At 45.7% G+C, this 25,932-nt stretch overlaps 1 protein-coding gene across 1 annotated transcript in view; it reads right to left on the bottom strand.

The window, feature by feature from the left end:
- Positions 1-11,480: 11,480 nt before the first annotated feature.
- GIT2 (GIT ArfGAP 2) overlaps positions 11,481-25,932 on the bottom strand; it is a 66,782-nt gene continuing 52,330 nt past the window's right edge. Inside the window, exons 15-20 of the mRNA XM_007954965.1 lie at positions 25,049-25,297; positions 22,740-22,829; positions 18,138-18,220; positions 17,174-17,347; positions 12,181-12,244; positions 11,481-11,693 (exon numbers count right to left, since the gene is read on the bottom strand). Coding sequence (XP_007953156.1) covers positions 11,481-11,693; positions 12,181-12,244; positions 17,174-17,347; positions 18,138-18,220; positions 22,740-22,829; positions 25,049-25,297 — 873 coding nt within the window. The remainder of the gene's footprint in view (positions 11,694-12,180; positions 12,245-17,173; positions 17,348-18,137; positions 18,221-22,739; positions 22,830-25,048; positions 25,298-25,932) is intronic.

Genomic DNA, 25,932 nt, shown 5'->3' with positions numbered 1-25,932 from the left:
CTGTCCAGTCAGCACAGGGAGGATGGATGTAGGGATCTGTACAATGTTCTGTTAACGGTCAGGATGCCAGTCACTGTCAAGTGTCTCCAACGGTGCCTGTTGAGGTGTGTGGTTACACAGATCGAGGATGGCCAGATACGAAGGTGCTGAGGACACACAGCACCCACCTCTCTCATCTAAGAAGCATCCCTAATAGGCACATATTTCCAGTCTTGCCAACAGGTGTAACATATTTATAAATGCGTGAGGTTCTGCATCATGACTGGGAGTCCAGTCATGCCGTGTGGCAGGCCATGTGTCCGCTGTCTTAGCTAGAGATGTGAGGAAGGTTTTCAGTTTTTAAAATTGCCATTGAAAATTTAACTTAAAGATTCTCTTGAAAACAACAGTAGGTCTTGGTAATGTTTATTCAGGGTTACTGCAAGATCATGTCTTTTGTGTTCCAGAAGAAAAGAACTGTTAACCAGTTAAAGCCCCGAGACAGGCTACTTGGTCCATGGATGCTTTGTGGGAAGGAGCTGAGGCATGAGGCAGCATTCTGGTGGAGCCTGTGGGGTTGTGATGGGTGTGAGTGAGCTTCACAACAGGAGTGGCCAGTCGTCACCTGATTGCCTGGTCTTTCAGAGGCAGGACGCTCTGTCTTGGGAAGGTCCCTCTGGGTCTCAGCTGCATGTAGCTTTCTGGGATTTATAGGCCCAGAGGAAGGGGCATTGAACTTGAAGACAGACCACGGCTTGGCTAGTGTGACATATTTCTAGAGGAAATCTCTACAAAGAGCCCCTTGCAGGAATAATATGTTTAGGACCTGCATTTATTCCATACTCTTCCTCTGAGGCTTCCATTCTCACTGCCCTGTGTTCAAGATTCCACATCTCAGTACATTTGCATCTGTATTGCTAATTATAGGGCATCATTCCATGGTCCTTAAAGCCAGAGTTAATTAAAAATCCTGAGTCTAAGGGCTGCATTGCCTTCCCTTCTATCCTGCTATAAAAGCAGCCGAGCGCCGACTGCACCAGATGTGCCGCTTGCTTCCCTGTCTCGGGCATCTCTGGCTGTGCTCCCCCGGCGCCACGCTCGTGATGCGGCTGGTGCTCCTCCTGAGTCAGCTGGCCATCCACCGTGAGGTGGACCTCTGCTCCGTCCGCAGTGCTGCCGGCTGGGTACTGCTGCTCCTGTCACGTGCTACAGTGCCTGTATGGACTAGTACATAATCACTGATGTAAGTCACGTCTCCTACAGGCTGGGCTATTTCTGTGAATTGTCACATTTTCTAGGTTGTATTCCTTTTCTTGTAACATGGTGGTGGTCCCCCCCCCCCATTTCCATTGGTGTTTCTTCTCAATAAACCATGGAGAATCATGAGCAGCCCCATACTGTCTGAGCCCCAGGCCATAACCAGTATGGACAGAAGCCCTGGTAGAACAGGCACTCACATAGTGACTGGATAAATTGTTTCTTTACTTACTTTTTTGGTTTGTTTTTACTGCCTGGCTGTAATATTCCTTATCAGCATGAATTATTTACATGGCACTCTAGCCTATAATAATGGTGAGGACATGTTTCATCTCTAAGCAGGGCCAAAGCACTGTTTTTCTCAATGTTGAGCCTCTTTTCTTACTGTTTCTATTACACTCCATATTCCTCTCCTTTGACACGTATTTTGATGTGTTCTGAGTCTATAGACATGTTGTTGTTAGGTGGCACTGAGTCAGCTCTAGCTTATAGCAAACTTATGTTCAGCAGAATGAAACACTTCCAGTCATGCACCATCCTCACAATTCTTCTATACCTGAGCCCATTGTTGCATAAAAAAAAAACCAAACTCACTGCCATCGAGTTGTTTCCAACTCACAGTGACCCCTCCTTGGGTTTCTGAGGTGGTATCGCTACAGAAATAGATCGCCCAGTCTTCCAAGGAGTGGCTGGTGGGTTTGAACTGCCAGTCTTTTGGTTAACAGTCAGATGCCTTAGGTACTATGCCACCAGAGCTCCCTGCATTGTTGCATGTATACAGACATACAGTGTGGTTTTAAGGAGCTCTGGTGGTGTAGTGCCTAAGGCATTTATTTGACTGCTAACCAGAAGGCTGGTAGTTCAAACCCACCAGCCACTCCACAGAAGGAAGATGGGGCAATCTACTTCTGTAAAGGTTTACCACTTTAGAAACTCAAAGAGGGTCACTATGAGTTGGAATTGACTCAATGGCAGCGAGTTTGGTTTTTTGGTGTAGTGGTTTTACTGTTTCTAAATGCCTTTTTCTACTTTACTTTTGTCAAATTAATGATTTTACAGATCATTCAGCAGTTCTTCAATAAAGATCAGATGGTGTGGAAACCATACTAATATGAAATGACTCTTACCTTGTTGTGTACGTAACAAAGATTCACACTCTTCTCATGCTCCTCATTCAGCAGAGAATCAGACCAGGCCACGACCAGCAGATGTTTGTGAGAGGCACAGGCCCAGCTGTAGCCCACAGGACTGCAGAGATTGTGCAGTAAATGCATTCAGTACATCACTGTATCTTTATGGATATAATGAATATTTTTTTGTAGGATCTGGGTTTTTAGATAGTTTTCCATGTTTATAAAATACAGAGAGCATCATTTTTAAGACATTTTGATGCCTTTAAAAGCATTGGCATTAGTAGTTATGCCTATGAAGTCTTGGGGAGTTTTACTTTACAGGTCTGTTTGATACTGAGTAGGAATGGACTTCGAGATTCTCTAGAACAAATCTATCTTGGAAGAAATACAGCCAGAATGTTCCTTAGAAGCTAGGATGGTGAGACTATCTCACATACTTTGGACATGTTATCAGGAGGGACCAATTGCTGGAGAAGAACATCATGCTTAGTAAAGTGGAGGAAAAAAGAGGAAGATCTTCAATGGGATGGACTGACGCAGTGGCTGCAACAATGGGCTCAAACACAGCAACGAATGTGAGGCTAGCACAGGACCAGGCAGGGTTTTGTTCTGTTGTACACGGGGTATGTGAGTCGGAACCAACTCGATGGCACCTAACCTTACCTGATTTAATTCTAACCATAACAAAAGCTCTTGCCCTAACCAAGTTGATAGCACCTAACACTTGACATTGCAGATCTTCATTTTAGAGAGGTATTACTGTTAGTCTGACATAATGTGATGAGCAATACAAACTGGGTAAGCAATACAAACTGGGTACGGGGTGCAGGAGGCCTCTCTCTGCTATTTTTGTAACTTCCTATAAGTCTATAATTATTTTAAAAAAAGAGAATCTCTTCTTGACTTCTAGCATAGGGGAAGTTTCTTAAGACACAAGGAACATAACCGTAAAGAAAGGATTGATAAAGTTGATTTCACAAGAAAAGCTTATCAAAAGACACCTAAAGAGAAGGAAAAGGCCTGCCACAGAACAAGAAAAGATATCTGTAACCCATAAACCCACAAAGGACTAGTGTGCACCACATTTATAAATCTATGAATAAAATGAAAAAAAGAAGCTAATAGGAAAATGGGTAAAACTCTTGAGCAGGCATTTCAGAAAAGAGGAAATCTAAATGGCTAACAGTCATGAAATAGTATGCCACCACATTATTAATCGAATACAAATTAAAACGACATTGAGACACCACTACAAACCCACTAGATTGGCAAAATTCAAATGTCTGTCTGCTTATAGCAGTGTTGGTTGATAGAGACAGGCAGGAAGGGGAAACCTCATACTCTGCTGGTCATGAGGTAAACTGGTACCACCACTTTGGAAAACCATCTGACATTTTTCAGAGAGGTATTAACTCTCTGACCCACAGTTGAACCCCAGAGTATGTACTCTACATAAATGCAGTCACATTTGCACTAAAAGACACCTACAACAATTCTCACATAGCAGCTTTATTCATAAGAGCCAAAAGTGATACTGAACTTCAATGGCCATCAATAACATACTAGATAAATCAACTGTATATTCATTCATTGAATACTAAACATGGAAAATAAACTAGCTGGAGTTATACTCGTGGTCCTAGGTGACTCACAAAGTAGAAAGAAACAAGTTGTAAGAATAGCAGTATTTACATGTTCAAGGGCAAGTATGATGAAGCTACTGCTTAGGGATGCACACACAGGTGTTAGACTAAAAGCAGGGAAACAAGATGGGGCTGATGGCCATCCTGGTACTGAAGTCCAAGGGAAGGAGGGGCTTGTGGAAACTTGTAGGAGAAAGGCAATATTCTTGACCTGCCTGGTGGTCACACAGGCGCCCACTTGAAAACCTGACATAGATAAGCAAGACCACTTCTGTTTTAATGTCACAATAAAAAGGAAGCGGAAGAATGAGGCTCTGGCCCAAGCTAGCCTTGGATCCAGTGCTGATGCTGTGTCACTGAGCAGCTGGGGGATCCCTCTCTGGGCCTAGTGCATCTGTGAGATGTGGAGAATGGAGACGCGAGGATGCCTTAAGTACAGAAAGCACAGGGCTCTCTCTCTCACACACACACAAAACCAAACCAGTTGTCCTCAAGTTGACTTCAACTCACAGTGACCCTATGAGGGTCAGAGCAGAACTCTGCTCCATTGGGTTTTCAAGGGCTGATTTTTGTGGAAGCAGATAGCCAGGTCTTTCTTCCAAGGCACCTCTGGGAGGACTCAAACCACTAAACATTTTGGTTAACAACCAAGTGTGTTAACTATTTGTGTCATTTTGGGACTCCTACGAAGCTCACAGGGATCTTTTACTCCTAGCCAAAAGGGAGCTCCTCTGCCAGTAAACAACTTGCTGTGGTGGAGGAGACCATGGCTAACAATGGACTTGGGCAAGATTTTCCTCTTGCTTTAATGGGAAGCAGGTCAGATTCCATCTAGATTCGTCATTCTTTGGCTCTGAGTCAGTCTGCCTGCCACTCTTGCTGGAGGAGTTCTCCCCTGACCCTGCGATGATGCTGACGGCCCATCCTGGTGATGAAAGGCACTCTCTTGCTTCCAGGCACATGGCTGCTCACCCCAGGACGGCTGGCTTGGGTAGGTCAGCATGCCCTGTGGAATCGGGGCTCCTTTAATCATTCACACAGATGAACTGGGAAACATTCTCCCGTATGTATGATCAGAGTTTAACCTGAGCACCATTTATGGAGTATCTCAATTTGAAACAAACAGAAAAGAGAAATATCGGTGGCAAAAATAAGGAATTGGAAGATGAAACAAACTCGCCACCCAGCCTCTATTCCTAAAAGCCTGCCCACCAGGCAGGCAGAGGACCACCCAGCAAGCAATACCCCCAACCCCAGGCCCGGCTGAGCAGAGATGAGTCTTGGCCTCCCTCCCGACACTCCCAGTCTCTGTGCCCTCTCCTGCTGCACCTTTGCCAAGGTTGCTCCCATTCCTCACCTTGTGGCTCCACAAGGTCTGTCCTTGTCATCATCTTCCAGCTCTCCTCATCCTGGGAGGGAGGGCCCGCTGGCAAAGAGCACAGGCTCTGTACCTCGATTACTCCACCACCATGGACTGTGGACTCTAGAGCCAAGCCTCAGTTTCCTTATCTGCAAAATGGGCATAGTTTCAACTCCTGCTTTCCAAGGTTGCCTTGGTAATTAACTGGGAAAGGTATAGAGCGTCTAGCACAGTAGCCGCAGAGTGAGTGCTATTATGAAATCAGCCCTTCTGGTCTGAACAAAATTGGCAGGGGTGGGCAGGGCCTGACAGGTGAGATCTGGAGAAGGGAAGAAGGCTGGCAGAGGTGAGTGTGGTACAAGGAAGGGAAGGGCTGAGAGGCCAACCTTAGCCCGGATGGAGGGAGGTAAATGACAAGATTAAAGATTTCAAAACAGCTGTCTGTCTCTAAGGTATTCAGAAGCTCATGAAGAAAGTGAGACCCAGGAGAGATGAGGGGTCCAGGTCTAAGCCAAGAGAAAAGGCCAAGGCCATGTGAGTGGTAATGACTTAGGGCTTCTGAAAGAGAAGGGAGGTGAAGCTGGGGCCACCCAAGGCCTGAGAGGGAAGCATGAAGGGGAAGGTGAGTGTCAAGGAGGAGCCTGGAGGAGGAGACATGGGTCACTGGTGAGAAGTGGAAGGCTGAGAAGTTCTGAACGGGTTTAGGCATGCTGGCGACCTGGAAGGAGAGAACATGGTCAGGAAAGCTGTGTGCCAAGAGCCTCGGTGCGAGAGGGCAGGCGAGTGCTGGCGGAAAGAAGCAGGGCCCTTGCCACAGGCTCCTGATCTCCAGTGTCCTCTGCCTTTGGGAGACCAGGGAAAAGCATCAACCTCCAGGCCCGGCTTTTCATGAGTTTGCGTGCAGATCGGTAAAGCAGCCAGAGAACAGTGCGGGGTGGGGTGAGGAAATCCTACCTTGTGTAGCTCTGGCTGCTGGCACGGTGGCTGCTGGCAGAGGCAGGGATCTTCTGAGTCTCCTCTGCTCAGAGTCTGAACAGTGGGTCACTCCTGAGACCGTCAGCTTTCTCTGTGGTGAGGCCCGTCTATGCAGCCTGCAGTGGAAAACTTACACCACATGGATGCTGCCCTCAGGGGCCTGAGTCTGTGGACAGGAGCTCCGGGCAAACATCACTGAGGTGCAGGCACCAGGGGACTCGAGGGGCCCCAAGTCTTTGAGGGGCACAGACCCTGATGGGGCTATGGAAGCCATTTATTTCTGTAGTCCCACACAGCCCACCTGCCCCTCTCAGAGCTAGAGCTTCGGGGGTCCCGTGCCAGAATAGAGCTCTCAGGCCACCTCAGTGTAGGAAGCACAGCAGCTCCCCCTCCACATGCAGGCGGTGAAGGTCTCTCTGGGACTGGTCAGTCTCGGGCATTGTTAAACCAAAAAAACCAACCTCACTGCTGTCAAGTCGATTCGACTCAGCGACCCCTCCTTGGGTTTCCAAGACAGTATCTCTACAGAAATAGATTGCTTAGTTTTCCTTCCGAGGAGTGGCTAGTGGATTTGAACTACCAGCCTTTTTGTTAGCAGTCAAAAATGTTCCTCTTTAATGTTGCCAAGCTATGTTTTCAGGACCCTAACAGTGCTCTAGTAGCGTAGTGCCTAAGGCATTTGATTGCTAACCAGAAGGCTGGCGGTTCAAGCCCACCAGCCACTCCTCGGAAGATTGGGCGATCTACTTCCATAGAGATACTGCCCTGGAAACCCAAAGAAGGGTTGACGGTGAGTCGAATTGACTCGATGGCAGTGAGTTTGAGTTTAGACAAACTAGACAAACAATAGCTAACATATTTTGAGCACAAAGGGGCCTTCCACCCTCCCCTGATGTGACTAATGCCCCCCATATGCAAGTTTCCTCATCTGTAAAATGGGAAGAACTACTACTATGTAGGGTTGGAGTGAGGATGAAATGAGCTAATACAGCTGAAGTGCTTACACAGTGCCTGCCACAGAGTGAACAGGTCAATGTGAACTGTCATTATTATACTATAAACACAAGGGGCCTGAAAACGGCAGTGCTTCTCAAACCGTGGTCCTGGGACCACCAGCATCAGCATCACCTGGGAACTTCTTAGCAATGTATTTTCTCAGGGCCTACCTGAGACCTGCGGAGTCAGCAGGCCCCCCAGCACCCTGTCTTTGTTAGCAGGCCCTCCAGGGGTTTGATGCTAGCTGGCGGAGGACGGCTGCCTGAGGAGGCCGGCCTAGTGTAAGCGGCCATACCTGCCCTGCTGGCTCTGGCCCCTCACGAACATCCTGCCACCCAGTGTGATCACAGTGAGGCAGGGAGCTCCATCTTTCCCAGCTTCTACCTGGAGGTGGTGCCCGTTCTTCCATTCGGGAGAAGAATCCTAAACCACCTCTCCAGAAGACAATTTTTTGGAGCCTGGATGGCCCTGAGGAACCCAGCCATGCATCTATTTGTCAACTCCATGACCCTTTCACCTGTGAAAAAGAGGGACACACACCTGTGCTCAGCCACCTTTAGCTGTATTTAAAAACTCAAACTTGGGGAGCAAATGCATCGTAAGATACGTGGAACTAATATCCTGATGCAGGATTTGAGAAAGCCATTTGGTTAGCACAGAGGAAAAGGCCATTATTACTCACAACTGACAGAACCCTGTGGGAGGAAGCATCACACACCACCTCTTAATAAAGTTGGTGCTGTGTGGGGTTTACTGAGTAGCTGACTTGACAGCACCTGGCAGGAAAAGAAACATCAACTAACTGGTGGAGAGCATGGCACTCACTGTTAAGGAGCCTGGGTGGCACAATGGATAAGCACTTGGCTGCTAACCAAAAGGCTGGCAGTTCGAACCCACCCAGTGGCTCCATAGGAGAAAGACCTGGTGATGTGCTTCCAGAAAGATTACGGCCCAGAAAACCCTATGGGGCAGTTCTACTGTCACGTGGAGTCGCTATGGGTTGAAAATTGATTTGCCAGCACCTGACAACTACACCAGCATTGCCACAGAGACACTTACACAGCCTGTTTATTGCATAACTAGCAGGCACAAATTCCCAAACAATTTTACAACACTTAGAGGGTTGCACAATAATTACAGGAAGAGAATGTACAATAAAAATGAAAAATAAGTACAGAATGAGTGACATGGATAAAACACATTTGAGTAAAAGGCATTTCATTTTTCCTATGCAGCATATTCTTTTGTGAAAAGAAGGGTTGCCTTCAACTGGGACAAGGAGAGAAATCAAATCATATTGTTGGAATGCGCACGGATGCTGCCGAGGACAAAAGCAAGCTAGTTTCACTCTGAGTTCTGCAGTTCCGATCATTCAGGGGCTGTGGAACAGCTAGCTACTGGGTTGTGAGCTTAAGGTTCCAATTTTATAAAATGCTGTGTTTGATCTTTGGGCCCAACTCATTGTCCTTTGGGAAACAAGAACTATTTGCATTTCCATGGCAGAAGATGATTTCAGTTAATGAACCTTCAGGATAGAGCTGTTACCTTCTGCTCAGCAAGTGCCAGTTTCATAAAGTGCACCTCTGTCCCATCAGCTTCCGGGGGTGGCGGGCATTTGAGAATAAAGGGTAAAAGCAGACTTCAGGACGCAGACATTACTAGTGCAACGCTGTGGAATCCATGTGCAAAAGGTGGCCTTCTAGAACAGGCGTTCAGACAAGGTGCGAATTGCCTGCAGGACTGCAGAGCCTTGGACGCACACTCTCAGGTCAGGTTAAGGAAGTGTGAGGGCACTTGATGAGCGGGGCGGCTGCAGCCAGCCACTTCTTTGCCAAGGTGGCCTGTGAGTTAGCAGAGCACATTCCTCTGTGGGATTCTCACACCTCCATGTGCTTTGCTGGTCCCCATGTACCTTGGCTTTCTCTAGGGGGATAAATCAAATGTCCTGTATCATAGGTCCTCGAGAGTTCCAAGTGAAGACACTGCTTTACCTTCTGCAAACAACGCATTTCTTGGAAGCCTCTGTGGACGCCCATCCTCCCTGGCATCCTTAGGACTGCTACTGGGCCTTTCCTGAGGACCTGGGCAGGTCCAACAGGAGGGTAGGTGTTCGCAAGAAAGAGAGAGAGCTAAGGACACGAAGCATGCAGAAAGGGGCATAAGATGGTGCTTGAACCTCAGGTAGTTCAAGAAGGCAGTTCCACCTGCAGCTTCACCTCAGCACCTGACAATCGGGGCACTTAGGGATGTGCAGAGACACAAGTGGGATCAATCTTTCAGAGATGTGAGCCCTTTCCCCAGGCTACTCACACTGGAGCAAAACCCAACAAAAGTGCCCACACACAACTTAGTAAACGAAACACCGCAGTGGTGCTATAGTCATGACAGCATTTGGTCAAACTGTAAAGTCGTTCATGAATCAAACAGTTCTGTGAACGTAGAGGCAACTTGTACTTTGACTATTTTGACTTCTTCACGTGGTGGATGACCATGGGATAAAATGCGTGGTTAAAAAGAGGACTAGCAGCAGCTGGACAGGGCAGGGCGGCTACGTGCCAGGTAAGGCTCAGAGGCTAAACCAGGCTGAGAGCTGGCAGCCTATAGGCCATAGCTCCCCCTGCATGTGTTCTATTAAAATGTTTAGATTAATTGCCAACTTTTAAAGATGGAGAGATGGCACCAGAGAGTCCAGATTTCAGGTGTCTCTTGAAAAATCAAAGCTCCGGCAACCTCAGGCCCAAGTTCCTGCAGGGCTTCCTGCTGTCTCTCCTCCAATCACCTGGACTTCTGCCCAGCCCCTCTGGTCTCTGTCAGGGTCTGAAACACCCATACAAAACTGCTGCAATGAGCAGGGACAGGAATAGGTTTTAATATTCAGAACAAGAAAGGTCTTTTCAATGATTTATAAAAACAATTTCAGCAAGTCCCGGAACTTACACCTGTATTCCTTCATACCTTTGGAATAGCGGTAGGCAGCCAGAGCACACTTCCTAAGGAGTTCTGGAAAGCTGATCTCAAATTTTTAAGTCCCAATGGAGCAATGGAGAAGAAATGAACTCAGATGATTGCAAAAATCTTACCTTAAAAGAAGTCCTTAAAAGGTGACAAAAAACGGGAAGCAAGTCATGTGAGAAATCTTTAAGAGGTTAAAGGAGGAACTGAATTTTGGATGAAGGTGCAACACAATGCCAAGGAGTAGACAGTCCTCTCCCACACAGTTCATGGCAGTGATATCTGGGTGGGCGGCAAAGAATTCACTATGGCTTGTTCGGCCTGTGCTCCTCTTTGCCGCATGTTTTGGATAAAAGTTTGGGTTGACAGAGGGAAGGAAGAGTACTTGACCCATAGTGACATTAGGGTGGCACCCCTGCTCTGAACATGGCTAAATGGACACAATGAGGGGGAAGTGGGGAGGTAAAAATGCTTTATCTGATTCCGTGGAGACTTAAGGTAACAGCCAAATAGAAAGTGAGAGATCAAGTAAAAAAATTAAATAAAGAATATTTAACATGAGAGAGCAGCAAAAAGAAATAGAGCAATTCATCGTTTCCTTCCAAGAGAGACTGTGAATGTTATTTTTAGAAGGTATCAAAGTTCTTCTCTATGTATGTGCTTGGAGATACCCCAAACTTAAGAGATGTTGCCGTAGACTGGGAAATTCACTTATTGCACAATGCTTAGGAGGGAACAGGTAACTCTAACACAAATACGTATTTTCACTTGACTCTTTCAAGAAAATGTTTTACTAAAAACCTCATTTATAGTTTTCACCACAGGCAGGGATTTTTAAGGGATGAAGTCCTGACAAACCTTAAAACGATGAAGTTATGCTGTTGGATGGAAGTGACGGTTAACAATCACTGACGACAACACAACAAAGAATGAGAAGCTAAACCGCAAACAGGCACAAAATAAGGCAAGTGGGTTAAATGGAGAATTGAAAAAATTGTTAGAAAACATGCAAAAATAATACTGAACTTTCTTTTAAAAAGTTTTAAATGTCATTAAATGTTTGTTTTTGTAAAAATGGGAGAAGGCCCATGTCTAAATTTGAAATGGGACTTTAAAAAGCCTAGAAAATTGGAAGGGAAAAAAAAAAAAAGTCCAGAGAATCCGAGGGACGGTGCCGCTCACGCCTCAGTTGTTGTTCTCTTTGGTGGTGATGGTGACCAGCTGCTTGGCGGCCTTGGCAATGTCATATGCACATTGGATGACCTGCTGAGTGACCAGCTGAATGTCCGTGGGGGAGCCAGGGTCCCCAGGAAGGGTCTTCCTGCACTCGGACTGGAGGCGGTAGGCACTGGATGTCAGTAAACGGAGGGAAGTCCTCACCATGTCGGACTTGGGTTTCTAAAGAGAGAGAAACGGCCGTTGGCTGTGAACTGGAAGTCAGATACCCAAGAGCAACGGACAAGCGTGCTTCTGAAAACAGCTCAAGGTGCTCCAGAAGGTGCAGGGCAGTTTTGTCATGCACTTTTTCAACCGGAAGCCTTGCAATCCACAGGGTAAGAGATGCTGAAGCGTTCAGACTCAATGATCCTGGGGACCGCAGTGGAGTATTAGTACTGTATTGTGCTATTAATATTTTTGGGAATTATTAATTCACTTGCGTGAACTCATCCAGCAAAAATCTTATTCTAGTAATGCTTTGTCTTTACCACTGACCTGTACACACTTGGCTTATTAAAACCAATAATCAAGTAGCACAAAAAACAGATGACTGGTACTTAAAGCTCTCTACATGCTACAAAAACGTCAATATAATATAAAGGTCATAAAGAAATTTCTCGCAGCTCATTTCAAAGGATCGGAACCAAGCAAGTAGGAAGTGACTTACTTTGGGGAACAGTGCTGCCATTTCTGTAACAGCCACATGTATCCTCTCTGAGCAGGGGATGTAACTGGAAGAATAGTGAAGAGGTTATTCAGTGATGGTCAAAATACCTCAGAGACTGCCCCCTAATGACGGGCCTGAGGCTGTGACCGAGGGGCCACAATGCATACACTCAACCATCAGGCACAAGCTGATAAAGCAGGTTCCCCAACTTTCTCCCAGGTTCAGTCTCTCAGATGAAAACCATCTACAGGCAACATACAGTACTGGCAGGTGAAGCCACAAAGCAGGTGCATCTAAAGATCTTCATGCCTCCTCAAGTTGGTCGTTTATTTCTCATGTCTGATATTCCCGATTTCTTAAAAGAGAAACAAAGACTCCCATGCCAAAAGGCCACAGAAGGCAAAAAATAAAGGGCCAGAAAAAAATCTCTTGACATTAAAATTGGGGCCTCCACCTTAACACCCATGTGGCATTTAACCAATGGGCACTTCTAAACTCCTTCCACTCAAATGCCTCTGAACTGGTGGGAGATCAAAATTCTTATTTGTGTCAGGAGAAAACACTGAGGTCAGCTTCATACACTTGTCCAGACATTCCTCTACTTTTCCAAGGAGGTGCCATATTCTTGCCTGTAATAAAAAGGCAAACAAAGTCCCTGGGTGCTCACAACAGTTAACACACTTAGTTGTTGGCTGAAAGCTGGAGGTCCCAATCCACCTGCAGGGAACTGGAATAAAGGCCTGGAGACCTCATTTCTAAAAATTCAGCCTCTGAAAACCTTGCGGAGCACAATTCTATGCTGACACACATGGGGGCACCAGGAATAGAACTCAATCCCCAGCAACTGGCCCATCACAGGCAGCACGCTCCCAGTTCACTGATGGGCTCTCAGAAACCAGGTGCAACCAGGTGCATGACATCTGCCTGTCCAATCCTTCCTTCCAGGCTGGTGACCCTACCAGAGGGAATGCTTAAGGAGCACTGCCATGGTGCCAGGCTCTGTCTCCACGGAGGACTCACTTGATCTTCCCAACAGCCCACCTTCCTGATGAGAAAGCTAGGACCCAGAGAGGTGAATTTGTCCACAGTCCCACAGCTGCTAAGAGTTCAAGCCTTGTACCCAGTGCCAGAGGCTAAGAGCCTTCCTTCTGCCCCACAGGCCTCTCCCGACAGAGTCCTCTCTCTCTCTCTCTCTCACGACAGCAAGTGTCCACTGCTGGCTGGTGATTCTGATTTCTTAGGTTAGGAGAAGTGGAAGAACCCAGAAGTCTTTCCCTTAGTCCTGTGATGGTGTCAAATGGGCTGGGTTTCTGCCCTGAGCAGCACGCATAACAAAGTGCCAGGGCAAAAACAGAATGATGGTGGTTCGTAGCTACCACACTGCCACCAAGCCTGGGTTTGTTTTTAGCAGACTGACCCCTGACCCAGGAAGTTCCCATAGGAGCCTGATGATAGCACATTAGGAAACACTGCTGTGAGAGCATAAGTCTGCCCTTACACAAGAACCCCTGTGGCAGTATTCTGTAATCTTTTCTTCTGAGATACAGAACCCAACACTGCTCAGCATCTATCCTAGCCCTTAAAGCCATCGGGTAACATTGTCTTTCATTTTTTTTAAACCATGAAGTTGGCTTCTGCTTAAAGATCGTCATAAGCAACCTCTGTTCTTCATCTTCATAAAAAATTTAGTACCAGAACTATTTAAATGAAGATGCACTACATTTTAATTAAACTGTTACATGTCAAGAAATGGTTTCGATTATCCAAAAATGCCTTCAAATGAGAAACCCTGACTTTTACCTTTTTCTAATGGTCATGGGCTCCCTTTGAGAGCAATGAAAACCACAGACCACGTACTAACAAAAATGCCAACATGTAAGGAGGTATTTAGCCTGTAAACATGCAGGGGCAACAAGCCCTCTGGTGGCACAGTCACTCGGACAAAGGCAGCAGCCATAGCAATCAGTCACATGAGGGGATCTCCTGACCTAGCAGGCACATCTCAAATCTCACTGAGAATGTGCACGAGAGGCCTGTTTCACCAGTTATAGTTTCCATTTTTACCTGGAGATACAACCCACCCTTCCCCACCCTCCACAGAGAAGAAATGTCTCCTACGGACGTCCCTGACACAGTCACTCCATGCAAACTGTTGTGGGAAACCCGACGAGCCACAAAAACGAGCACAGGCAGATAAAGGAGAAGGCCTCTTCTGCTCTCACAGGAAGTTCTTTTTTTGGGGGGGTGGAGGTGGTTCGTTTTTGCAACTTCAAAATGGTATCTTTCCTCAAAAAAGTTTTCATGAATAACATGTAGTAATCCCTAGAAAGACAGAGAATCTATCTGTCTATAAAAGAAAGAGGGACACAGAGAGACAGACAGATCCTGGTAGGGAGCAAGCCAGAGGCCCAGGAAATGGGGCCAGGCTGTAGGGGCTCACTTGGCTCAGGGAACCAGGAGCAAGGCTGAGTGTACTGGCCTGGGCTACAGGTCAAGCCAGGATGCACACAAGGGACAGATCAACAAATGAAAGAGCGACAACTGGCCTAACACAAAAGCACTGTTCTACGTCCTACTTTGGTGAGTAGTGACTGGGGTCTTACAAGCTGGCAAGAGGCCATCTAGATGCAACAACGGGTCTCTTTTTGTCCAGAGCAAAGAAGAATGAAGGAAACCAAAGATGCATGGAAATAATTAATCCAAGGGACTGGTGGACCATGTGAAACTCAGCCTATATGACCATGACACCAGAAGAACTAGATGGTGCCCGGCTACCACTGTCAACCACCTGGAAAGGGATCAGTACAGGAGATTCTGGATAGGGTAGGAGAACAAGGTAAAACAAAACTCAAATCATAAAAAAAGACCAGGTTTACTGGTCTGACTGAGCCTGGTGAGACCGCCAAGACTAGGGCCCCCAGTTACCCTTCAGGTCTGGAATTGTGCTCTCGTGGCTCCAGCCAAACAGACAGGCATATAAGGTGAACAATTACATCAGGTTGATATATACTGCTTAGAACAATCAATCATGAGAGAACAGAAGGGCAGTACTTGCACAGGGAGACAGCTCAGGGGGCAGGAGTGCATAGGAAAGAAGGGCACAAGGGAAGAGGTAACTATAGGGAGGAAATGGGAAGAGAGCTGTTACACTGTGGGGAATTGTAGTCAACGTCATGAAGCAAAAGGTGTATGAACTGCTGTATGGAAAATGATTTGCTCTATAAATGTTCGCCCAAATCACAATAAAAATTTAAACAAACAAACAAAGGAGAGAGTGAAAGGAAAGACAGGGGTTTAATTACTATACTGCAAGATTATGAATAACAGTGTCTAGGATATGGAAATCACCAAACGTGTTCGAAAAGGACCAAGCAATCAATGAAACAGAAGTTCTGTAGACCAAGTCTGGTTTTAAACTAAAGGAATGAACTAACGATGGAAATCTCTGCATCATTTCTTCATGCTCTTTAAAAAAATAATCAGATCATGAAATAGACTTAATGGATTTGTACATTTTAAAAAAGAAAAAAGAAAGAAAAGAAACCACTCAAGTTGTAGGAGGCACCATATTGCAATCTCTGGAGCCAGAAATGACCCCAAGGCAGGTATTTATATTTCTGACAACTATCAGAGAGAGCAGTATCATGTAAGCACATTTTTCAGTTGGAAATACAAGCACAGCACTTCTGAATGAGAGGAAATGTGAAGTGAGGCAGGGACCACTGGAGGAGGAATTATTCTGGGGACCAAGGCTACATGGAGAGCTGTGCAACACTCGCTTTACAGAATCAGGTAACAGAGCTGAGCAAAGTGACTGAACACCTAGTATACACGAGGCACGAGAGGCCTGGGATAAAGAGGACACTAGGGCCGGGGGACAAGGAGATGTGTCATTTCTGGAAAGAAGGAAGGGTCCTCTTTCTCTGAGGCTCCTACCATGATCCACCGTGAAGATTCACTCTTCCCCCTTAGTAAACACTGAGCTTTCCTTTCTTAGCTCGTGGGAAAAGGACACTGGGAGAAGTCTGCTCTGTACACAGAAAAGGAGAAAGGGAGAAAAAGGGGAGGGCCACACGGTAGTGCCAGGAAGGTGGGAGAGAGCCGGGAGGTACTAATGCATCTTTCTGGGCCAGGGAGAACAGAGGCAAGACAGCATCTGCAGCTCTGTGTTCCTTGAGTCACTTTGCTTCTGCGAAGCACGAGGTCTTCACTGAAGTCCTAACATTTGCTAACCTAGGGAGAAGAACGAGACTGTCTTGGGGTACGGACCAAACTCTGCTGCTGCTTTCTCAAATTCAATGTCATGGTGTTAAATAATGTTTACGAATACGTCTAACCTAGGCCAGTGTGTGTAAACTAGGACGTCACCCAGAACGGGTGACTACTTACCAGAAGTACTCGGAGAATTCACTCTCGGAGAACAAAAGCCAGTCCCTTCCTTACGGGAAGAAGGCACTCCACTGGGCAGGGGTCTGTTCACAGTAACAGATTCTCCTCATGGCTGAGGATTAGGTCAACTCGCATTTCTAATCCACTTGTTTCTTAGAAGTTTAAACACACACACATATACCTACATGCACGCACACAAGTGCACAGCGGGAGACAGATAAGGAACCAGATTCACTTGAGGATATGGGTCACGACAGCAAGCTTTTCCCTAAAGGTCACACGGCACAGCAGAGGCCGGGAGCAACCACCGCACACCATGAGGTGGCTTCTTATCCTCTCCACAAAGCAGCAGAAACATCGCTACCTTATGTATCGCTGTTCTATTTCTAGATGCATTTATTCTCAGAGAACCTCACAAGATGAACTCTAATATCTCATGTTAAAAAAAGACACACAATCTTTACAGATTTCTTCTGCAGCCTGTTGTGTAAATCTGAAGTTTCAATGACCATAAAGCTCAGTGAACTGAGATAAACCTGGTTAGAACTGAAAGCGCTTTTTTTTGCAGTGCGTGTTTTCCCCACGCAGGACTCCCAGCCCTCACCTGTCATGCTTGTTTTCCTGGGCCGCTCTCAAGAGCTCCTGTATGTTTTTGGTGATCTGCTCGGTCTTCCGGATGACGTCCTCGGTGCTGGGGGCTGCGTGGGGGTCTGTGGCATTTGGAACACAGCTGTCACCCTGCCACAGCATACTCCTCTGCTTTCCCTTTCTGCTGGGTCTGCGAATGAAATAGTGGGGCTAGATAGATAAACAGGAGGGGCTAAATATTCCAGGTGGCCTCTAGCAGCCACTCAATTTGCGTTTGCTGAATGCCCCAACAGCAGCCTGTCCACCAGCAGGAGGCTCCCCAGTAAGGCTATCCCACCAGGAGACGGCTCTGGCTCACACAGAGGCCGTTTCACTCTCCCCTGGGGCCAGGATTTACTAAAGTGACCCTCACAGAAAAGGGTAATGGGGATGGGGAATAACTGACATGGGGAGGATGCGTCTTTGTAAAGCCAACTCCAACACAGCCAGTTGCTTAGGTACAAATGCCAATTGTAACCTTATGTTGGCTTGAAAATGAAGTGAAGGGCTGCATTTAAGCAGATTACAGGTATTAAGAGACACGTATAGCATGATGGTTTTTTAAAAAAAAATGGCCTCTGAGATAATAAAGGAGATGAGAAGACATGCAAACTAGGAATTTATGCCTGAATATTCTAAGACTTCATGGGTCTGAGAAGCAGGTGATGAATGGCTTTTCCTGCAATGGTCTGCTGCTGCTCTTAGTTGCTGTGAGTCGATTCTGACTCATGGCGACCCCTTCCACACAGAGCAGATCCGCTCTACAGGGTTTTCTTGGCTGCAATCTGAACGGGAGCAGGTCACCAGGCCTATCTTCCGCAGTACTACTGATGGGTTTGAACCACCCATCTTTTGGTTACTAGTTGAGTGCAAACTGTTTGTGCCACTTAGGCCTGCTGGGTCTCTGGTGTTTCAGACCCCACCCCTTCCTGCAGCTGTACCCCGTGTCATCAGGCTCTGTGTCATTGGGAGTGTTGTCATAGTCACTTTCAGGGGTGCTGTTCTGCTTCTCCAGCCTGGATGCCTAGAATAAAGACGAAAAGGTGGCCTCCATTAGTTTAGAACATGAGACATGGCTTGAGTGCTTTTCCCAGGAATCATTACCTGTGAACACTATATGGCCTTCATGCTCCAGATCTCATCTGGAACCCAAGCCCACCTTTTACTGAAAATTTAGTAAAAGGTGAACAATGGATCCAGAATGGTTTTTCCTTCTTCATACCACTTTCTTCTTAGCTCAGTAGTTACTCCACAAAAAGATCTTTGTGAGAAACTAACACAGATCCAAGGAAACATGCCTGTGTTCGGCTCTCTGTGGAATAGGGAATTCGCCTATAATATGACAAAGTTAGTTGCCCTCCAGTCGATTCTGAGATATGGCAACCACATTTGTGCGAGCAATATGTCCCCCAGGATTTCCAGGGCTGTGACTTTTCAGAAGCATGTCGCTAGGCTTTACTTCTGAGGAGGAGCCCCGGGGTGGGTCTGAACCACCAACTTTTCAGTTAGTAGTCCAGCACTTAACCATTTGTGCCACCCAGGGCTCCATTAAAAAAAAAAAAAGAAAAAAGAAAAAACCTTGCCAGAACTTAAGCAACTACAGGCCCTCCGCACTGGGAGCCACCTGCAGCTCACCTGGTGGAACACCAGCTGAGACAACAAGGCCACATTAGGAGAAAAATAGGGCTAGGAACCCAGGTCTCCTGCTTTCTGCTCATTCCGATCCTCCAACCTGAGGCTCTGAAGAGCCCCACTGCACCAAACACCCATGGCTCTATGAGGATAGCCCTCGGAGACGGCTTTTATGAGCCACCCAGAAAAACCAATCTTACTAATTTATAGCAATGTGTTCTTTTTAAACAAGTAAGATGCTTGGCTTCAAATCACTTTTATCTGTTTCTAAACAAACAAAATCAATCCTTTAAAAGAGATAGATTCGGTGCAACTGTAGAGATTCAAAAATGAGATGTAGACTCAAAAGAAAACTGTAACCAAATTCACTGCCATCGAGTTGATTCCGACTCATCGTTACATGCCAGTTGGGTTTCCAAGCCTGTAAATCTTGAGCGAAGCAGCCCACCTGACCTCTCTTCTGTGGAGCAGCTGGTGGTTTCAAACCATCAACCTTTTGGTTAGCAGCCAAATGCCTTAACCACTATACCACGAGAGCACCTTAGATTCAAAACAAGAATCCTAAAAATGTCTCAAGCAAATGGCAGCACTGCCATGCAGAGGACCTTCCAGGGTGACAAAATTCACAGGGAACCATGTTCCTTTGAAGGAAACTAGGTGAGCTCTGGAGTGTTTCATAAAAATTATTTTCCATCAGTTTTTATTTTATTCATAGTGTTTGGGTATTTCTTCACCCAGAACAGACATCAAAAACAAACAAACAACAAAAAAAGGGAGCTCTGGTGGCGTAGTGCCTAAGGCATTTGATTGCTAACCAGAAGGCTGGTAGTTCAAACCCACCAACCACTCCTTGGAAGGAAGACTGGGCAATCTACTTCCATAGATTTGGAAACCCAAGGAGGGGTCGCTATGAGTCACAATGGAGGATAATTCAAACCCTGGACTGACTGACTACCTTGCAAAATATAAATATGAGTTATTTCCAGCTCTATATCTTGAACTTAATCCAAATTAACTAAAACACGTGATCAAGGGATTCTGAAGTTGCTGCAATAAAATACGGCTAAGGAAATAGCTGTAAACTAAGAGACTGATGAAATTATGGAGACCCTGGAGCATCATGCAGAAGGATGGTTGGTTTAGAGCAGGCCAGTTTACGAAGTCTATGCAGTCTGATTATGTGCTCATGCCTGATAATGCCGCCTGGTCCCGACAGGCACTATGGGGACAGGCATGGCAGCCACCTGCAAGGTGGTGAAGACCCCTCGTGGTGGACACATTGTGCTTACTATCCCTGTGGCCTCTTGGCCTCTCCCAGAGCAGATGTCTTCTTTCTCTGTCTGCTGAGGTCTTTCACATTTTCCCACCATCCTCTATGAGGCCCTATTACTTCTCCCTAATAGAATCAACTTGCTTTGGGATCCTAAAATTAAAAGAAACTTGTACTTATACCCACTCAAATTCAACTGGCAAATTGTTAAGAATGTTGGCTTTGAGCCACATGGGGAAGGAAATCTGTAGAATTAAATTTTGCAAACTCTATTACAGCGTTTAAGATTCCTTTGGCTTCATCTTCTGCCAGCAAGTAGCTATGTTTCTCCTGCTACCATGTTCTGATTTAGCTTTAAGGAGCAATTGGTTGGTGAGTGGTGCTAAAAGTCTAGGTGGAAGGCCCAGGGCAACACCGTGGCCAGTGCAGGGAACAGTGAAACCAGGGTCTTCCAGAGGTGACCTCTACAAACACTGACACCCTTCTTACCTGTCACAGGGGGTGTGCAACTATTTCTTTGCCTTGAACACACACACAGACACACACATACACATGTGTATGGGTCTATACACACACATAAATGCAATGTAAAAAAATCTGCATTTAAATAATTACACTGGAAAGTCTCTCCAGAGTTGCTCCAGTGGGAAAATCTAGAAAACAGAGTTAAACGCAGAAAATGCCACATTTTTATAACGAGTCTTTCTGCTTTCCTTGATGTAAGCGAGATAACCACAAATCTAGTGCATCACCCCACAATGATCAAAAGTACCAAGTTTTGTAGAAGCATTTTAGAGAAGTACCGACCCGTATAGCTCATAAAAGCATGAAAGAACCATTTCTCAAGAACAGGAAACAAATATAGTGGCGGCCCCCCAGGCAATCGGTGCCTTACCCCATAAGCCCTTCATTGCTGTCCACAGAAGCCTATGGACAGGATTTCAAGTTAGCCATTATCCTATTTTATGAAAATTACTGTAGACATGCAGAGGCAAGCTCTATCGGTTAAAAGTGCTGCTCTTTCAAAGCTGTTAATAGAAAAGTTACCTCCTAGCTGGTGCTGGTTCAGTTTCCTAAACAGATTTGCAATTTTCTCTGATTACAGACACATCGTAACAATCTAAACTCAGGATGAAGCTGTCAGAAACAATCAGGGTTACCAGTTTAAACAACAATTTGTCTTAGCAAGCAGTCCTTGAAATGATTTTCAAAACTACCAAAAATTTATAAAAAACAAAAACAAATTTCAACGGACACAGAAAAAAGAGGCTTGACTCCCATGAACAAAGTTTCAAATTGGACATTGCATTACTATTTATTTACCCCTTAGTTTAACTGGAGTGCAATAAAAACAGTGCAGATCAAAAAAATTTAAGTATCATTATTAAGATTTCCTTTTAGTGTACTAGTTCTAAGAGAAGAAAAGGACCTTCAAGAGGTATCTGGCACATAGTGGGAAAGAACATTTTTCCATCATTCCACTGATGTGGAGGGAATGGATGGAGGCCCCGTGCAAACCCGGCACTGCCTGTAAAGATGGCCCCACAGCAACAGCAAACTTCCCGTCTCTCACCTTAATTACACTCCCCTTCCATAAAAGATTGAGCCAGGACTTGAACTTAGGCCTTCAAAGCCTGCGATCTCTCCATGACTTTCCTAGGTTATAATCAACGACTCTTTGTGCGTATCTGATATTGAAGGTACCTTTGGGAACAGGGACCATGTCGCATAAGTGAATTAATTGATGTGCCAAAAGGCTGGGCTTAGGGGAAATACACAAACAAAAAAACTCCCTGCCATCCAGTAGATTCTGACTCAAGGAAACTTCGTGTGTTACAGAGTGGAAATGCTCCACAGAGTTTTCTGGACTGTAATCTTTATGGAAACTGTTTGCCAGGCCTTTCTTCTGTGTAGCTACTAGGTGGGTTTGAACAGCTAACCTTTATCATGCCACCCAGGGTCATGGCTGGGCATAAACAGTTGTTGTTAGGCTACTCCAAAAGAGGCTGACTCCAGTCATGTACCATTATAGAGAATGTAAATTACACATCAACAGGAAGGATTTGACCAACAAATACATGTGAACAACTTCACCTCAACAGCTGTTCATGCCTCCAATGCCACTGTAGGCCACAGTGCTGATGTGAGACGCAAGGACTGGAAAAACCTGGTTTGTCAAGGATGGTGCTAACATGAAGCATGTCAAAGGCAAACAAAACGAAACAAAAAAAGTATGGCATTTTAGTGCATCAGCTTGTCCAAAGATACTAGTTTTGATCGATTAATGGTAACTTTGAACAAGCTGATGGATTTCTCTCTTACAATGTTTAACCAGCATCCAGCTAATTTTCCGATTGTTTAAAAAGACAGTATGCTCAGAATGAGTGCCACAGGGTGATGTGTGAACCTTGTTAAGTATTACGTGTAAGTGAGCAATGTGGAGTTAGATGAAAGGGAGGCATCTCTAGGTCTGCATGAGAGCCTGTGCCCACTGTGCTGAGAAACCAGGAGAGAAGCAGGGCCTCATGCGCGACAGAAGGGCAGGGAGCAGAGGGACAGAAGGACGGGAGGACAGAAGCACAAAGCGCCCATGAGCACTGCCGCCTCCTCCAGAGAGCAACCAATTCAGGATGTACTTAACCCTTCGGGCGCTTTCGTCCCTCGACCAGGAGAGTGTGGAGGGGAAGGAAGGCAGAGATGAAGAGGGGGTCACAAACACACTCCTCCCGATCTAGAAGGGGAGAGAGAAACACACTTGGGAAAACAAAAAACAAGTAAAAACCCAGTACCACAACCTGGCTTCTGCCCAGGTTCCCCAGTGAAAGAATGGTAAATACCTCCTCCCTCTGTGCAGTGCTGACATCGCCAAGAAGGGCATACTGGCCACCCTGTTATCTGGTGACGGATTCCTAAAGACACTGAGTCTGAATTTCATAAGGTTGCTTTTCTATACCTAGCATAATCTGTCAGTAATTTTTAAATGTACATTGTTGCTGTTGAGTGCCATTGAAGGATTTTCCACTCATACCCATTCCCCCATTGCTGTTGAGCCAATTCTGACTCATAGCAATCCTATAGGACAGAGTACAATTGCCTCAAAGGGTCTCCTAGGCTGTATTCTTTATGGAAGGAGACTGCCACATCATTCTCCTGTGGAGACGGTGATAGGTTCGAACCACTGACCTTATGGTTAGCAGCTGAACGCTTAGCCACTGCGCCACCAGGGCTCCTTTTTCCACTCATACCAAACCAAACTCACTGCCATCGAGTCGGTTCTGACTCACAGGGACCCCCTTTGGGTTTCTGAGGTGGTAAATCTTTACAGAAATAGACAGCCCAGTCTTCCTTCCACAGAGTGGCTGGGGGGTTTGTACTGCCACCCTTCTAGTTAGCAGTCAAAATGCCTTAGGCACTATGCCACCAGAGCTCCTTTTTCCCTCATAGTGACCTACTATGACAGAGTAGAACTGCCCTGTGGGGTTTCCTAGGCGGTAATCTGTACAGAAGCAGACTATCAGGTCTTTCTCCTGTGGAGCCGCTGGGTGGGTTCAAACCGCTGCCCTTTTGGTTGGCAGCCAAGTGCTCACCCATTCCACCAGCAGCGCTCCTTTAAAAGTACATAACCTAAAATAACAATGTGTTTTTCAATCAGGACTGATAATATGAAATGAGAAACTACAGGAATGGTTAATAGTTGGTATATGTTATCAATCTATTCTTTACTATATATAACTTTTGCAATAATATGACATCCTCACACTCTACATTTTTTTTTTAATTAAAAAGTACACTTTGAAAACTAACAAAGGTTGCTCTTATTAAAGTTTGTTTTCAGTTATACAAAAATAAGGTTCTTAACTTAGTTAAATGGCATTCCCATTACACCAAATGAATGAACTGCTTTAGAATGTCAAACCCAAACAACTTGAAAAGAAGTTGAAATACGGACTCCTAATTACAGTACAATAGCATTGCACCTTTACTACCTTCTGGCAAGATTAAACTAGGATAAACTAGGGTTTAATTTACTAGAGCACACTCTTTAATTTGCATTTATCCTGAGAATTATTTTCAAAACTCCTATAAAATTTGACTGAAGAAATACTAACTTCTAGGTATTAAAAAAGTTTACTCTTCGGGGAAAAAAAATCATGTAAGAGTTAAAAATGTGTGCACCATTTTTTCAAAACAGATTTTACATATATATATGTGTGTGTGTGTGTACACACACACACACACACAGAGTAAACCATTCCAAAAGAAATATCATATTTGAAAACCTCACAATACTTATCACAAAATTATTAGCACCCTGATACAGAGTACAACCTTTGGAACACAACATTTGTCAAATCGAGGCACAGTTATAACATTTCATTTTCATGAAAGGAGCCTTGAAGAGGAGGAGGAAGCAGAAGCTATCTAAGCAGGCCCACGGCCCACGTGGGCAGAGGCTGTGGTGGCCTGGGCCGCCTCTAGTCTTGCCCAGCACACCCCGGCCACACACGGACTGGACTGGTCTGCTCCACTGGGAGGCGCTAAGAAGACACCTTGGGTTCTGAGGGCTCCACACTAAAAAGGGGCTCGTCCCTGTCTGTACTGAGGAAGGTGCTAGCAAGCTTTATAGTTTTTGCTTTTAGAAGTGGGGAAGGAAGCTTCACAGAAAACACGTTCCAATACTGGCTGGTTGGGAAATACATTACGGATACAGGGGAGAAAAGGGGGGGGGCAGAGCTGGGTAAGAGCCAGAAGCCCCAACTCTGTTGGCAAACTTCCTATCAAGGGCCCTGTGGGAACATCGCAAGCACTGCTTAACAGGTTAATACAGCAAACACAATGACAATTCTCATAGCCCGGTTTGGCCAAGCAGAGCCGTGGGTTCAGGAAGGGGGATGCGGTGGTCAGGCTGGGCAAAGGGTGAACAGCAGAAGCGCCAGTGGTGTTACTTACGTGTGCGGGGAAGGGCTGGAGCCGTGTCCTGCTCTCCTCAGGGTGGTTCACCTCTCCCGTGGGGAGATATGGTTTCTGCCCTGATCCCGTCTCATACATGGACATGGGCCTACTGCCACGGGCGGACGGACGTCGCTTTAAGGAAGAGTGGTTGGACGGGTCTGTGTACTCAGAACCCATGTGCACCTGATATCTAGTGGTTGTAGCCTGTTTCCTGAGGTTCGAATTTTCACTCTGGAGTGTTTGAAGCTGAAAGAAATGTTTGGCAGTGGGACTGTGTTTTTCTACAACAAGCAGAACAAGCAAACACCAAGTAAACGCATACAACTATTGGCTTTAACAATAAGAACAGTTATAGCTAGCTGGGTTGAGAGTAAAAGGCAGCTTATCAACACGGGTCTCTTCTTCTAGAATGAGTGAAACACAATCAACTCAGCGCATCATTTACGCAAGCTAAATAGTTTTATTTCTGAATGTTGAAAAGTTGCAGCTTTGAACTTTGTAAAACTAGAGGCAAATGTCTAAGCTCTTAAAAATCTGGCATGGTGGAGCTGGGGAATGTTCGTAGGCGAGCTGCACTCTGGATTACTCTAAGGCTGTTTTTCAGCAAGGGCTTGAGATCATTAAAACATCACTTAGGCTCACTCCTCTAACTCACTCTTCAGATGAGTGCTGAGCAATTTGCAAATGGCCAAAATGACAGCAGACACCATGGAAGCAGCACGAAGATAACTAGAGGTGCTTTGCAAAGCAAGAAAGACAGCAAAGTTCAGCGTATGGAGTATTAAATTAGCTACTGCTTTCCAAGAAGCCAACAAGAAAAATTATGATCAACAAGTTTTTATTACATAATACTCTTAATAGTCCAAACAATTTAGCACTTT

Source organism: Orycteropus afer, unplaced genomic scaffold (genome assembly GCF_000298275.1).
Source record: "Orycteropus afer afer isolate SDZICR_OR568_19922 unplaced genomic scaffold, OryAfe1.0 scaffold00487, whole genome shotgun sequence".
NCBI classification, from domain to species: domain Eukaryota; kingdom Metazoa; phylum Chordata; class Mammalia; order Tubulidentata; family Orycteropodidae; genus Orycteropus; species Orycteropus afer.
Note: the sequence above shows the minus strand (reverse complement) of the source record. Positions and strands in the feature narration are given on the sequence as shown.